The sequence below is a fragment of the Pneumocystis jirovecii genome (genome assembly GCF_001477535.1).
Source record: "Pneumocystis jirovecii RU7 chromosome Unknown supercont1.19, whole genome shotgun sequence".
Classification (NCBI taxonomy): domain Eukaryota; kingdom Fungi; phylum Ascomycota; class Pneumocystomycetes; order Pneumocystales; family Pneumocystaceae; genus Pneumocystis; species Pneumocystis jirovecii.
This window is the reverse complement of record NW_017264793.1, coordinates 57,510-73,066: the sequence shown is the minus strand read 5'-3', so window position 1 is coordinate 73,066 and position 15,557 is coordinate 57,510. Positions and strand designations below refer to the sequence as shown.

The window sequence follows — 15,557 nt, the reverse complement described above, 5'->3', positions numbered from 1 at the left end:
CACAGTTCACTTTTAGTTGTATTATTTTTAGTACCAGTATTATTATTACAGAAATTCTTGAATGTATCATTTTTCGTTTTATCCCAATGCAAACAGCGTTTATTGAGGGTTGATTCACATTTATTTTCGCTATTGAGACTTCCTCTTAATTCATACATAAGTTTCATTTCTTGTTCTTGTGTTTTACGATACGATTTACAGCTCTCCTTCAGTTCTTCGCATTTTCCATTCTTTCCATTATTTCGTACAAGTTTTTCACAGCTCAACATAAACTTATCACAATAAGGCTCCCATAAATCACATGTAGGGCCCTTTACGCTTGCATTATCATTCTTCACTTGATTTAGAACGTCTTCAATATCTATATTCTTTTCTAATACAGAACATTTAGATTTAATGTCTCTAGTAATGATTTGACAAGTAGTGACTAATTGTATACACGAAAAAATAAATCTTGTTCTCTTTTTTTTAGACCATTTATTACATTTTTCTGAAACTTTTTTTATACATGTATCTAAATTGCCTAAATTTTCTACTTTTTCTTCTAACAAAATTTCCTCTAATTCCTTAGCATTTTCCAAATGATCACATCGCCCTTTCAGTGTAAAACATGGTAAGTCGTTCGTTTTTGAATCATGTCCTAACACTTCACATTTCTCTTTTAGTTTTTTGCAATCTTCTTCATTCGGAAAATCCCTTTTCCAATCCAGATCGTTTCTAAGCCACTTACTTTGTCTTTCGATATCATTTGCAAGTTCCTTACAAGTATCCCATGGGTGTAAACAAAGATTCATTAATACAGGATTATTATTGCTAATTATTTTCTTACATAGAGTCCATAGTTCATTTATGCATGTTTTAAGCGAATTATTTGTTAAATTATGCAGTTTTCCTTTTAATGTATCCTGAAATACTTGATACTCTTTTCTGAAAAGCCGTGTTTTTAAACATGTTGATTCTACATTGATGCATGCACTAAACATTTTAATATTCACGCTATTACATGATTTCTTTAAATAAAAACATTTTGATTCTAAATTTATACAAAGCTTTTCATTAAACTCTGTAGATTGCTTGGTCCATCCTATAAGTGTAGCATCTTTATTGTCTTCATTAGTATCTGATAGCGATGAATCATATAATTTTGATTTAAAAAACCTGCATTTAGATTTCAATTCTTCTTCTAAGGTATTACATATTTCTTTGCTTTTATTCATTTTTTCCTTAGTACCGTTATATAAATCCTCTAATTGAGGTAAAAAGCTGCAAAGTTTATGGCAACTTTTAATATTAGTTTCACAACTATTTAAATAATTATTTGATAATAATACTAAAAGATCAATTGTATCTTTTATCCCTGGTTTTCCAACTTCGTCTTTGAATAATTTTTCTTTTCCAACTTTTTCTATTAATATAATTTCTTTTCCTATTGGGTTAAATGGTAAAGAAGAGTGTTTGTATTTTAGTTCTTTTTCACATCTTTTTTTTATTTCTTTACACATATTTTGAATACCATCGCAATCTGATTCATGAAAGTTGCATTCCTCAAATAATGAAGTGCATTCTTCTTTTGATATTTTATTGTTTTCAATAAAAATTTTTGTTTTAAATTCTAAATCACTACACTTTTCCCTAATTAATCTTATGAGATCCTTACATCTATTAAAAGGAATTAAACAAAACTCCATCAATTCATCGCTTTCTCCCATGAATGCAAGACATTTTTTGTCAATTATTTTTTCACACTCTTCTTCAGTCTTCAAATTGCCAGATAAGGCTCTTAAGAGAAATTCTGTTTTTAAATCATCTCGCCTTTTTTCTCTACATGATGTTCTTAAATAATTGCATTCTTCATTAACTTCTATTGGACATGCTTCTTCTATACGCATACATTCTTTTTCATACAAACAATAAGAACTTATGGACGGTTTACTTCGGATACTTTTTAAGCTTTGTTTAAGTATAGTACATTTTCTTGTAATAGTTTTTTTTAAACTATCGCACTTTTCATCTAGTTTTTTTTCTTCGCATAGTTCTTTTAATACACCGAAGGAGCTTTCTAGCATTTGAGTCATATTTCTTAAATTTTCACAGTATTTTCTTAGCCTTGCTTCACATTCAGTATTCATTGCATCTTTTAGAATTAAAGCAAAAATATTTTCTTCACTAGATAAATAATTTGTTAATTTTACAAGTTCTAGTATTATTTAAAGGCTTTTATACGTTATACGGAATAATGGATTTTGTGATGGGTTTTGTGACGAATTTTGTAATAGATTTAAAGATTCTTTATAAGTAGATTCTAGAAAAAGTTAAAAGTCTAAAAAAGTAAAATATAATACCAATGTTTTTCGAGAAAGCATATGCTATGCCAAAAAAGTTGACTAATGCAAATGCTTTCATCTATAATGATAACAAATAATAATTTTTATAAAAAGTACTTCATATTTGACATCGAAAAAATATCTTAGTAAAAAGTATCGATAAACGATAATAATAAAATACAATAAATAGGCAAATATGTACCATTTTGAATTGTACTGTATTGTACTTAGATATTTTGACTCTCGTTGGGTTTTTAATTTTTAATATTAATATGTAAATTCTCACAAAAAAATATTTTTAATAAAGATTTTAAATAACAATTTTATTAATATTTTTTATGATTTTTACTCTCTAATACTCTCTTTATTATTATTCTCTATCTTTTACTTCATTTTTATAGATATAAATATAAATAATATTGTCTTGATTTTTTCTACATTTGTCTTATTTTTTGAATTTAACTTTCCGAGTGCTTCTAAAAAACTTGAAAATATAGTCAAGATTTTCACTTTTTATTTTTTATTTAAAGCTATTTCATAAATTTATTCATTTTTATTTTTTGCTCTTGGTTTTAAAGTTGAAGTACAAATTTTAGGTTATTCATGTCATTTTTTGTTTTTTTAAACTTTTTGTTGATTTTTCTTATTCTAGAGTAATTCAAGTTGTAAAAATGCTTTTTAAATAATAATGATTATGACTTTTAAAATTTATTTGTACCTTTGTGTGTTTCAGTTTTTGGTTTAGGATTTTTATTTTTTTTTTATTTCGTACAAGTTTTGTACACTTTTAATATTAATAAATTTCAGTATATTATTTTATTGATTTTAACTTTTTTAATTTTTGTTTTAAATTCTCTTGTTCTTTAATTTTTTTTGAAATTTAAAAAGAATTTTACATTGATCAATTCAAAACTTAATTCTTTTTAGTTTTTTATGATGTATAAGACATATTTTTTTAAAAAATATTCATAATTTTTTGAATTTATAAATGTTTCAAACATTTGTTTTTGTAATGATCATTTTTTAGTTTGTATTTTTTATAGTTTTCATAACTCATTTTGTATTTTATATCATTGGCTTTTCATACAATCAAATTTTTAGATATTGCTGTAATATAGATTATTCTACAAGTTATTATTTTAAACATTTCTTTTAAATATTCTTTTTAGAAATGATAACGATTATATAGATATTTATGCATTCATTTGAATTTTTTTTGGAGTTAAAAGTATACATTTATACATAATAATGGTTAATTTTAAAATACGCTTTATAGTTTTATTTATGTTCAAATGTCTCTAGAGTAGTATGGGGCAAATCAGGAGTAAATATAGATAATGCAAAAACGAATAGAAAATATAAGCATGGCTAGTAAGAAAACGGCTTAGTGAAAAATATAGGTCAATTATAGAGAAGAGAGTTTTTGAAAAAAATTCAATCTAAATTAACACAGAAGAGACTATTTTTAATTTATTTTGCAGTTCTTGTCATTTTACTTGCTTGTCTAAACATGCATGCTCTCTTCTAAATTCTGCTTATACATTTCTTAAACGTTCATTAAGTGCTTTTATTTATTAGCGTAAATAAATTTTTTTTAATTAGAATTAAAAATAAGTTTTAATTTAAAAATTTTTTATTTGAAATGATTTAAAATTTCATTGAGTCAATATTTTTAGAAAATAAAAATTCAAAAAAAAATAAAAAATGTCTAAAATATATTTTCTAATACAATATACTTTATAATACATTTTATGTAAATAATGAGAGCAAATATAAAAATCTCTATTTATTATATAAATATATAATTTGTTTTTAAAGACTTTTTTAAAAACTAATACTGAATAACTAGTTTAATGCAAAAATATTAAAAATAGGATTTTATTTTCTATTTATTATTTTTAAAAAAATTATAATTTTTAGTTTTAATGTATTTTTGTTTATAAAGAAACTTTTTTATGAAAAAACTAACCTATAAAATTAATTTCATTATCTATTTTCTAGATTATATTTGTGACAAAAACCAATACTCTACATGATTCAATGATAATGCCTTATGATTTGATCAGGTTCCTAATAATTAAATTTTAATTTTACTGTTTTATTTTTGATAGTTATTTGGTTTTTAATATTGTTTATATCCTTATTAATATATTTTTGAAAAATAATCAACAACTTTTATAATAACATTATTATCAAAATCATATTAGATTGAAAAGCAATAACCCAAATTACATTCTGTTTAGAAGATACAGTTTGTGAGTCAAAAATAAAACTGATTTAATTTTAACATCAAGCCGACTTACTAAGCGTAGAATCTTTAAGTTTACTATAGTTTATGTGACCACTGTAACATGCTTCTTCCAGCATTGTACAATTAGTAATATTCTTAAAAATGTCTGATAAACTGTGACATTCATAAACATAAGATGCACATTCCGTTAAAGTAGGAGGTTCTGATACATATAGTAAGCCTCTCTTTAAATCACCATACCTTGCTGAAAAATCATGAAATAATCTATCAAGTAAGTTACCTGGGGAAGTTATCGAGGCGGGGGGAGGGGGGTGATTAGGGGTAGGGTGTAAACACCATCTAAATAAGACCTCGTTAGTTCCTCCAAACTCAGCACATATATCTAGAATAGGCTGGTGCAACTTAGAAGTATCAGAAGATTGAGGTAGATGAGATTGATTAAAAATTCTAAAATCACTGGGTGATAATTTTTCTTTGAGTTTTTTCCAAAAATTATTCAAGTGAAATCTTTTCACACCCAGCGTATAACATAGAGCTTTTACATTTTCACATAGACTTTTAATACCAGAACAAACATGTTCAAAATAAATGCATTCTTCCATAAACATTTGACATTGAGGTGTAGTGATAATGTTTGCAGTGCTGTTCCATAGTATAGTCCAAACACCATTTGCAGAAGTAAGACCTAAATTTTCAAATGTTTTGTTTAAATTGATACATGTATCATTGATGCTTTTATCTAAATTATCGCATTCATCAGTTCGTTTACTTTTACAATATGCATCAAGATTAGGAAATACATGTTCATGAGTAGTGCAACCATATTCAAGAAATTTTTTACATTTTTCCTTTAAACTGGAACCACGTCTTATTAAGGATGTTCCAAATATTATAAGAAGAGTAAGATATGGATTTTTATAAGGTAATGAAACACTATTTTCTCTTTCGTTAGAAAAAAATAAAGTCAAATTTATGTCTTTAAATGTCGGTCTGCATTTTCCTAAAGAAAGGTTATTTATAAACAGCATATCTGGATCAATTTCTTTAGTGCATTCTTTTATTAATGACTTGCAAAAATTTTTTGTTGTTTGGTTACGACAATGTAATAATAAATAGTTCTCGCAAACGCCAAACAATGAGCAATTATTTCTGGCTATATCTTTCTTATAGCCTGTAATATGAAGATCCTCTGAGAGAAATTCTTTAATATAATAGTCAAAACATTGACAAGTAAAGATAACGCTTTGAGCAAGGTGTTTACATGTATCCTGTATTTCAAAACATGATTCTACCATAGTAGGCCCGAAAGAGGTTACACAATGACATTTGTCAAGAAGACTGTCAACACATTGACTATAGTTTTCAAGTTCGTTATGTTTTGGATTATTACGTGCTAGTTCATTAGTTATTATTTCTTCACCTATAAATTTCAATAATATGCTGTTTTTATTATCTTTTGTATATTTCTTATAACAAAGCCCATTAAATCTAGCACATAAATCGCCAATCAAATCACGACAAATTCTTTGAAAAACTGCACATAACGTTCCATAATTTTCGCAGTGCTCTGCTTCTATTTTTGTATTCTTCTCTCCCAGAAATAAATCTTCACCTAAATAATAATAATAAATGAGTTTTCCCTTTATACCATTACATTTTGTAAGTAGGTCCTTTCCAATAGTACTTGTCTTAGTAAATAGACCCTCACAATAACTATTTCTTTTATTTAAGTCACATAGTCTTTCTAGTATATCAGTAAAATTTCCTTTTGGTAGTTTTCCTATGAGTTTTTCACATAAATATTTTAAGTATGTTTTACATTTTTCTTCAGTTGTGATAGAATCTTCTAAGATAAGACTATACATAGAAGTATCATCGTCTAAAACAATAAACCATGCGGATGAAGATAATAAGCGTCTTGATAAGGAACTAGTTAATTCAGAATAGGTTGATGAGCTATAACTTCTAATTTTTTTTGAAGTAAATAAATTTAAGTTTTCTTTTGATTCTAAAAGATAAAAATTAAAAAAAAACAAAAAAAAATAAAAATACCATAAGTATTAATGCCTTTCGAAAAAGCATATGATATTGTGCTTAAAATCACAAAGATCACAAAGAAAAAAGCTTTCATTTAGAAAGACGACATGCTTCAGTTGTCTCCATTATGAATTTAGTATTAATATTATTAAATTTGGTTTCAGATTTTAGAATGAAAATACAAATTATTGAATGTTAAATTATTGATATTATCTTTAGTTTCCTAATTAGTTACAATATTCTTATAAAAATATAAAAAAATTTGATTTTTTACAAAAGTTATAGTATGAAAAATATGGCATTAAATATAATTTAAACTGTATTTTATTTCAAATAATAGTATCATTTTTATGTATTTTATGTGTTTTTTATATTCTTTAATTTCAATTATTCTATTTTTCGTTTATCGTTTTAGCAAAATTGTTAATTTATCTTTAAATTCTTATAAATGATTATATTTATGGAAAATTACTCTTTTATTTTTGTTTATTTCTTAAATTTATTGTTTTATATTGTATTATTTCATTTTATCTTAAATATGATATTAAAAGAATTACTAAAAATGAAAAATTGTAATCTCTTACAAGTATGAGGGTGTCCGATATGCCTTTGAATTGCGTCTGAGTAAGCTCCGCAATAATATGGGGTAACTGTGGAGTAAATAGAGAAGTAAATTTATTAGTGGATTATAAAAGTAGCGATAAATAACTGATAAAGAAAACATGAATTATAGAGAAATCTATTGTAGATTAATGAAAAGATACTACTCTTTATTTTATTTTCTAATCTTTTCCGCTATTTTTCTTGCTGATTTCTTTTAAATACACGTGCCCTTTTTCAACCTTTTTTATCCATTCATCTTTTTAGATCATAATCGAAATAACTGCTACTATTACTACTTCTTTTGTTGGATTTTATTCATCCACTTTCGATTTTCTATTTTGCTTTATATCATTTGGTTGTCCTCTTGTATATCTTCCGTAGATTTAGAGCTTTGTCAATATTAACATTACAGTTAATGTAATTGCATATTTATTCTAAATTTATTGCTTTCTTCCATAAATATAAGACATTTTTTATCAATTATTTTTTCATAGTCTTCTTCAGTTTTTAAATTGTTAGTGAAAATTCTTAAAAGGAATTCTATTGTCAAACTGTCTTGTCTCTTTACATGATATTCCTAAATAATTACATTTTTTTTAAGTTCATTCGGATAAACTTTCTTCAAGAATATACATTCAGATTGCATAATACATTCTCGATTGTTTAGTAATGATTTAGTTTCTATACCCTTTAAATTATGTTTAAGCGCTTTACATTGTTCTATAAGTTGTTCTTTCAAATAAGTGCATTTGTTTTCTAAGTCAGTGTCTTTACATAGTTTATCTAATTGTGAAAAAATGTCACTTAGTACTTTATTTATATTTTTAAAATTTTTGCAGTATTCTTTTAGTTTTATTTTATATTAATCATTTGTTACATTTTCTTTTAAAATTAAAGAAAAAAATATATTCTTCACTGTATAAAAAATTTCTCAATTTTATGCGTTTTGATGCTATTTAAAGACTTCAGACAGTATTGGAATTAATGATATATTTAGTAATAGATTTAATGAAACATTTTTTATGAATAAATTTTATAAAGTTAAAAGGAATAAAACATCAATATTTTTTGATAAAGAATGTGCTATTTTGAAAAAATTAGTTAACACAAATACTTTCATTTATAATAACAAAAAGTTAAAAATGTTTTATATTTAATTAAAAAATATTCAGAAAATTCTTAAATGAAAAATCGATAAACGATAAATTAATAATGTACAATAATAAATAAATATTATTTTTTATTACAGGTGGATTTTTTAATTTTTTATTAAATATATATTTTATAAGTTTATTTAAATGTTTATATAAAATTATTTTTAAAATAAAGTTTAAAACATAATTTGAAATAATATTTTATTTTAAATATATTTTAAAATCTATTTTCCGATATTGATTTACACTTTTATTTTAATAATAACTTTTATTTTAATAATAATTTTTTTTATATTTTAAGTATAAAATTATCTAATCAAAGATAACTAATTAATATCGAACCCAATTTTAAATAGGATTAATTTTCTATTGCTTTTACGTTTTACGTGTATTCCCGCTATTTATGTTCATGATTTCTAAATATAATATTTCTAATTGTTTTGTCTATAATAAATATTTAAACTATGAATGTTTAGTTGAAACATGTTTATTCATCTAATATGTTTTATTTCAAATAACTATTGAATAATTTTTATGATATTGTTTTTCGTATTGTATTTTAATAAAAAATCTTTTATTACATTTATAAGTATAAAAATATGATCAAATTCTTGTTTATTTTTCCCTATTTTTTACTTTTTAACTTTATTATCAGACTTTTTTACTGGATTTTTTTAAAAACTGGATTTTTTTTTATTTTTAGTATGTATTTTCAATTGAAAGTTATTACAAATATGATTATTTATTCTTTAATCACCTTTCATAATCTTTTTTAGATTTCAGCATGGAATAGAAGTAATGTAAACTTAATGTTATTCTTTCTTTTCAATTTTCCTATATATATAATGATATTGTAAATATCTTTTTAAATTTGCTCTATAAGTGTATATTTTTGTATTTCACTCTCAGTTTCATAATAATGTTTTCAACATTTTTTTACTTTGTCAAAAGCTCTATTTTTGTTTATGCAAGATCAACATTTGTATTGTTTTATAGATGTTTAGAATTCTGCCTTATTTTTATTATTATATGGATTTGTAAGCATGTTTTCATTTATTTAGTATTTATAGTATTTATTAAATGCTTATTTGTATACTGTCTTATTTATAAAACTCTAAATTTTGTTGTAATTATGTTCTCAAAAGTTTTATTTGTACAAAAAAGTAATTTATAGGTCTAACTTTCGAATGTCCTAAAGCTTATTTCTCTATTAGATTTTAAATTATTCTTTGTCTGAAGGAAATACTCTATATATCTTATTTTTTAACAGATTATTTTCTAATTTATTATACTCCTTATAATATACTTACCCTTTATTCTTAGATTTTTTAAGAGGATCTTAGTATAATAAAGAAAATTTAGTTTATGTAATCTTTGCTATTAAGTATTTTACTTTTTATTTGATGTTAATGTTAGTAATATTTGAGTTTAATAATGAGAAGAATTTAGTAATTTGATAACATTAATATAACTAGTATCGTCTTATATTTCTTTTTTAGCTTATGATTTTCTCTAAATCTTTTTTAATAAGTCTGAGTTATAAAAATAACTTTGGCTAAATAGAAAATCAAGTTCTGTACTATTAATGTCTAATGCATATAGATTATTATTTAGATTATTATGTTAAAACTTATTTTTTTATATATTTTTACAAATGTTTTGTATGTGTCGTTAGCCAAAAAATAGTTTATCAGGTTACTATTTTTATTGCTTAATTTATGCTATTTTTAAATAATAGCTTTAAATTTATTCTTTTAGATTTTTTTAATATATTTAATTTCTTTTTTTGATATTTGAATAAAATTTATTTTTATTCTATCGTTATTTTTAATATTTGGGAATATTTTCTTCAATATTTATTTTTTGTATAATTATTATTTGATGGTTTTTTCAATGTATTTTTTTAGTTTTACTTGAAAATTATTATATTTTTTAATAACTTTATTTTCTAAACCTTTGCATTTTACTCCTTGTATCGTAAAAACATTTCAATATCTTATGTACTCTATAAGTAGCAATATATTCTTTAATCTATTATAATATTTTTTCTGTTTATTTTTGTATTTTATTTTTTTTCAAAACAATGATTTAAAATTAAATTATATCCTTCAATTATATTGTGTTTTTATTTTGTAACGCATGTTTGTCTAATGCTATATTTTCTATTAAAGTATGTTTTGTTTGATTGTTTAGTAAATATTTTTTGATATAAAATGTTAAAGAGGTTATTTCTTAAATATAATTTAAATACTCTTAAATAAACATGAAAAAAATTTTTAAATAAAAAAATAGGTGTATATAATGACATAAATAGAGTACAAAAAGACAGTAAGAGAAATTATAATTCAGGATTATAAAGGCTTAAAATTAGCAAAACGGAAAATATGATTTATCTTAATAAACTTAGGATTTAATTTCTTAAAACAAATGATTCTTAGAAATAATAAAAAATGTTTAAGCTGTACATTTATTTTGATTTAAGTTTTACTAATAATGGAGAAACAAGTGCTCGAGATAAAACAGATCTAGCTTTAAATTCAGTTAAATTTTTTATTAATTTACCAGTTTGTTCCTCAAGCAGTTTTTTTTGTGACTGATACTCACTTACAAGATATGAATGTATCTTATTATATTCCGTTTTAGTATATTCTGCTTGTGTTTCCTGGTTCGAGGCATGATTTTTTTTCACATCAATTAATATATGATGTACTAATTCTTGTATAAAAGTTTCTGTATTATTAGAAATTAAGTAGATTTCTCTGAGTTTTTCTTCTGAAACTGGTGTTTCTGCTTTGGCAAGATAATCAGAAAGCTTATTAAAAGGTATATCATCAAGATGAAAAATATCTCTAGCAACAAAAGAAGATACATGTTGAGAGATTTTCTTCCGCGATGTTTGGGAATCATAATAAAGAGTTTTTTTAAATAAATCCACCACATCTTCTTTCTTTAAAGATTTATAAGTTTCAACAGTTTTATTATCTATAAAAATATTAAATAAAAATAAGAAAGAAAAACTTACGTGTATCAAAATTATAAATGCGGTAATATATCTTAGTCCAGATATTTCCTGCTTCTTCTGCCATGCTTTCAGGTATATCTTTTAGTGAATTTATAACTGAGTTAACATGATGAGAAAATTCTTCATTAGTTAAATTATTCAAATGTTCTAAGAAACTCTTAAAAAAAGCATTAATTCGGCTTTCTAAGACATGTGGTTGTCTTTCACTTTGAAGTATAATTTGATACCTGAAATATTAAGTATAGATTATAGATAACACTGCAAAAATACCCTGTAACTGTTGCTGACCGGACATAACTACCCCGTACCGCATAACCTAGTTGTTCTTTTGATCTTAATATACTAAATACTGGCTCATTCATGATATGAGATAATACAACAAGTGCTGAATTTTCTTTTCTCTCTGCTAAATCAGTAACTTCACAATAATAATGAATTGCTGAATTTAGATCTTTAGCATCTGAAGCATTAAACTTGCGGTAATATTTAGAATCTAATATTTTGTTAGATACAATACAAATAAAGTTCACTAACCTTTCTTTATGGTTATTGCACGTGGATTAATAAATTCAGATGACAGTATATAGCGTGATTCAAAAGTTGTTTCAACCATATAAGAAATATGCAATGCATCCTATATATTTAACAAATATTTTTTTTGAAACACAACTTACTTCTGGTGGAATATTTCCTGTTATTAAAAGTTCAAGATAAAGATTAGTATAAAAATCATAAACGAATGCACTAAGCTCTTCTGGTTCAGTATCTAAATATAAAATTAGAAGTTTTAGTATTGTATGGGAAATATTACTAAGCACTTCATATGCCAGTTCTTTAGGGTCACGAGATGCTTCCATAAGAGTTCTTCGTGATTCATCTCTTACAAGTGAAATTGGTGATACAAAAGAACTGGATAAATATCTATAAAGAAGATCTTGTTTAAGCCCATAAAAATCGTGATAACTAATAGATGCCGTACGAATTATTTTTAGAATATTATCAAAGATCTCCACAATTTTATCAGTATATCCTTCTAATTCTATAATTAACCCATGATATCCAGAATAAATAGAGATATCGATTCCAGCCATAGAAGAATAATAAGAATCTGCTTCTGAAATATACTGAAGGTATAATATAATAAAACTAATTTTGTAAGATATTATATAGATATTTGAATATATACTCAAGTTTAACACGTTCTGAAGCAGATAAATGAGTTACAGGACTAAATAAAGTAAGACCAGTTCCAATTATTCTTATAAATATTACTTTCTTAGAAGAAGGGTAACCGTTCCACGTGGTGCATGATAATAACTACCATAGACATACCAAAGAGAAATTAGTTCTGATTTTCTAAAAAGTACTGGTTGAGTTGGAGGCTAGGAGTTATTAGAAAATAAAGTAGAAAGTTATATAGATTACATGATCGAATTTTTCCATAGTAATATTGGGAAGTTTGGAAACATATATATTTTTAGGGAAACCTAATTTTACATTTTCAGGAAGTTTAGCATCTTTAAGCATCTGCTGAAATTAATAACAACAAATACCCCAATATACTACCTCCAAAAATGTATCATTAAAACTTAATTCTACGTATGGTATTCCATAATGGGGTTCCGTATTGGTAAAATTTACATCCTTTGGCTTATGACCCAAAGAAGCTCGAAAATTAGATGGTGATAATGCATCGAACAATTTTTTAATATCTTTTTCGTTATATTCTTTTATAATATATGGGCTTAACAAGTGTTCATAAGAAATATATTTGTTTTGCATAGTTAGAGTTAAAGACGAAAGATAATCAGGAATAGATCCTCTTGGGATATAATTAAAATTCATATGCTGTATAGTTATTAATTCTTCTACGACATCCTTGTTTGGTCCAATCCCTATTACATTTAAGATTATTGTTATTTAGAATAGAAAAAAACCTTTATAATAATTTATACACTCAAAAAATGCTCTAATTGTAGATTCATACTTTGCTAAAAAAGTCAAATTGAATATACAAAATAAGTATGAAGTATACAAGCCCGGTAGGAACGAAGACCAATTATAACTTCTAAGATATCAGCTCCTTCATGCACATGTGTATAATCAAACCTATAAAAATATTAATACGATTAATAACAGTAGAATAACTTTACATAATATAAGAAGCGTAATCTTTAATTCTTAAATATCTAAGAGATGAATTTTTTCCTTCGAAAGCTAGAATATTACTAAAAATAAAAATAGAAACTAATATCAACTAACTCATAATATATTGTAAATAAGAAAGAGGTTGCGATTTATATAAAGAGAGTTGATTTGGGATAGGAAACTCCAAATGTAACTGGTTTCCACCAGATAGTGGTGCATAGAAAAAATAAGTCTAATAAATAAATATTTTATGGAAATAAAAAAACTATCTTACCCCAAGTTTTCCATCCAACGGGTTACCTGTAAAAGGAGCAACTTCGACTGTTTTATTTGGAACTTGAGAAAACAACTTTTGCGAAATTCGTTGAAGTTCATCAAGTGATTCTATATAGGTTTAAAAAATAAATAGTGCAAGAAAACTTTAGACCTTTCCCGTATACTGCTGCTTTCATAGCATGAGAAACATAATGTTTTTCGAAAAATTTACGAATTTCGTCTGTAATCTTTTTATTTTGTCTTCTAGGGCCTGTATTTAATGTATGAAGAGTGCCTGTTGAAAACCTTGACATTGGATGTGTCTTGTTAAATGTTATTTTTTGAATTTCATATCTAATCCAAGCTGATGATCTGAGGTTTTTTTTGTGTTCTATAAATGATCAATTTTATAGATAGAAACTATTAAATTACCTGAATCAACAGCATGAGATTCACGTTGCACTGAATCTTCTGCAAATAAAGGATCAACAAAAAACTGGACAAATCTATCAAGAGCTTCATATAGAAAATCTGCATCAATTTCGAAAAAATAATTTGTGTCTATCAGAGCTGTAAATGCATTATAATAACCGCCATGTGTCAAAACATAACTATCAAAGTCATTCTCTCTTGGATACTAGGTGTTTTAGAAGTAGAAAAAAAAGCAAAAATTAAATACTTTTTTTGTACCCATAAAAAGCAAATGTTCACAAAAATGCGCCATTCCTGGATATTCATCCTAAGATGTTATAAGGTTTCTCATAAACTAAAAAGACTAAGAAGCTCACAGGATCATGTAAGCTACCTATTCCAACATCTACAGAGACGCTTGCTTTGTTTGAATTGGGCTCGCTGATAAGTAGTATTTCTATACCATTCCCTAACTTAATAAGTCTATAGCTAGCTCTATCTACTAATGATTTTATAAATTTCTCCTCAAGGATTTCTACAGGAAAAACAGTAGAGTCTGTCTTCAAATTTTCAGTTGGTTTATCAAAGTCGTGAAGTTTAAAAGGTTTCCCATATTGTGTTATATATAAAAGTGAGACAAATAATGAAAAAATTAGTCTCATTCCGCCTTCCAAGACGAAGAAATGATAGGAAAACTTATGGATATTAGCTATAAGAGTTATTAGTATACTTAATATAAACTTACAAATTATTTGATATTTTTTTCGGAAATTAAATAACGCTAGTTAAAAATTTTAAACGTTTTGATAAAAAACGTAATCTAGTATATTTAATAAAAAATGTCTTTTAAAAAATACATTCAAACTTGTTGTTGATATTTTAATAATAAAATAATAAAAGCGGTTACTGAAAAATTTTTTAAAAGAAAAAATTGAAAAGAAAATGAACTTAATATTTTAAAAAATATGAAACACGATTGAAAATAGTATCTGATATAATCGATTAAATAATATTATATTCATATAAAGTATAAACGAACTTTCAAGGAAAAACTTAAATGACATTATTTTTAGGGATCGTATAAGAAGGATTTTCAGGAGATTTAATAAATATTATATTAAAGAATTTTTTTAATATATATTAAAATTTTATTTATTAAAATTTGAACATTTCTAAAGATAGAAATTATATTATTTCTTAAATGCTAAAGTTAATCAGTAAAAAGATGCTCTGTGCTTTAATTAATTTTTATATTATTTTTTTATGTAATCCACATTTATTTTTATAAAATTCGAATAGGGTAGATTTTTACGAAAATTTATATTTTTACTAAAAAATATTATAATAATTAG

The 15,557-nt window shown here is 24.3% G+C and overlaps 5 protein-coding genes across 5 annotated transcripts; 1 reads left to right on the top strand and 4 right to left on the bottom strand.

The window, feature by feature from the left end:
* On the bottom strand, window positions 1-2,403 carry T551_03644 (uncharacterized protein; the record flags this gene model as incomplete). Its single annotated transcript, XM_018375907.1, has 3 exons — window positions 1-2,166; window positions 2,224-2,302; window positions 2,343-2,403. Coding segments are annotated over 3 exons (2,306 nt in total), but the record flags the coding sequence as incomplete, so codon positions are not given.
* A 2,210-nt stretch (window positions 2,404-4,613) lies between these two features.
* T551_03643 (uncharacterized protein) lies at window positions 4,614-6,706 on the bottom strand (the record flags this gene model as incomplete). Its single annotated transcript, XM_018375906.1, has 2 exons — window positions 4,614-6,583; window positions 6,628-6,706. The coding sequence occupies 2 exons, from the start codon at window positions 6,704-6,706 to the stop codon at window positions 4,614-4,616; spliced, it is 2,049 nt and encodes a 682-aa protein (XP_018227916.1).
* A 921-nt stretch (window positions 6,707-7,627) lies between these two features.
* Window positions 7,628-7,861, bottom strand: T551_03642 (uncharacterized protein; the record flags this gene model as incomplete). The annotated part of the gene is given in 2 exon segments (XM_018375905.1): window positions 7,628-7,792; window positions 7,805-7,861. The coding sequence occupies 2 exon segments, from the start codon at window positions 7,859-7,861 to the stop codon at window positions 7,628-7,630; spliced, it is 222 nt and encodes a 73-aa protein (XP_018227915.1).
* Window positions 7,862-7,912: 51 nt separating this feature from the next.
* On the top strand, window positions 7,913-8,695 carry T551_03641 (uncharacterized protein; the record flags this gene model as incomplete). Its single annotated transcript, XM_018375904.1, has 7 exons — window positions 7,913-7,944; window positions 8,055-8,064; window positions 8,178-8,211; window positions 8,257-8,350; window positions 8,388-8,429; window positions 8,505-8,543; window positions 8,671-8,695. 7 exons carry the CDS (start codon window positions 7,913-7,915, stop codon window positions 8,693-8,695), a joined length of 276 nt encoding a protein of 91 aa, XP_018227914.1.
* Window positions 8,696-10,836: 2,141 nt separating this feature from the next.
* T551_03640 (uncharacterized protein) lies at window positions 10,837-14,867 on the bottom strand (the record flags this gene model as incomplete). The annotated part of the gene is made up of 17 exons (XM_018375903.1): window positions 10,837-11,351; window positions 11,392-11,618; window positions 11,662-11,884; window positions 11,926-12,025; window positions 12,066-12,157; window positions 12,203-12,576; window positions 12,664-12,773; window positions 12,817-12,918; window positions 12,958-13,286; window positions 13,329-13,456; window positions 13,545-13,608; window positions 13,654-13,771; window positions 13,814-13,923; window positions 13,967-14,185; window positions 14,227-14,431; window positions 14,474-14,533; window positions 14,583-14,867. The coding sequence occupies 17 exons, from the start codon at window positions 14,865-14,867 to the stop codon at window positions 10,837-10,839; spliced, it is 3,261 nt and encodes a 1,086-aa protein (XP_018227913.1).
* Between the last annotated feature and the right edge of the window lie 690 nt (window positions 14,868-15,557).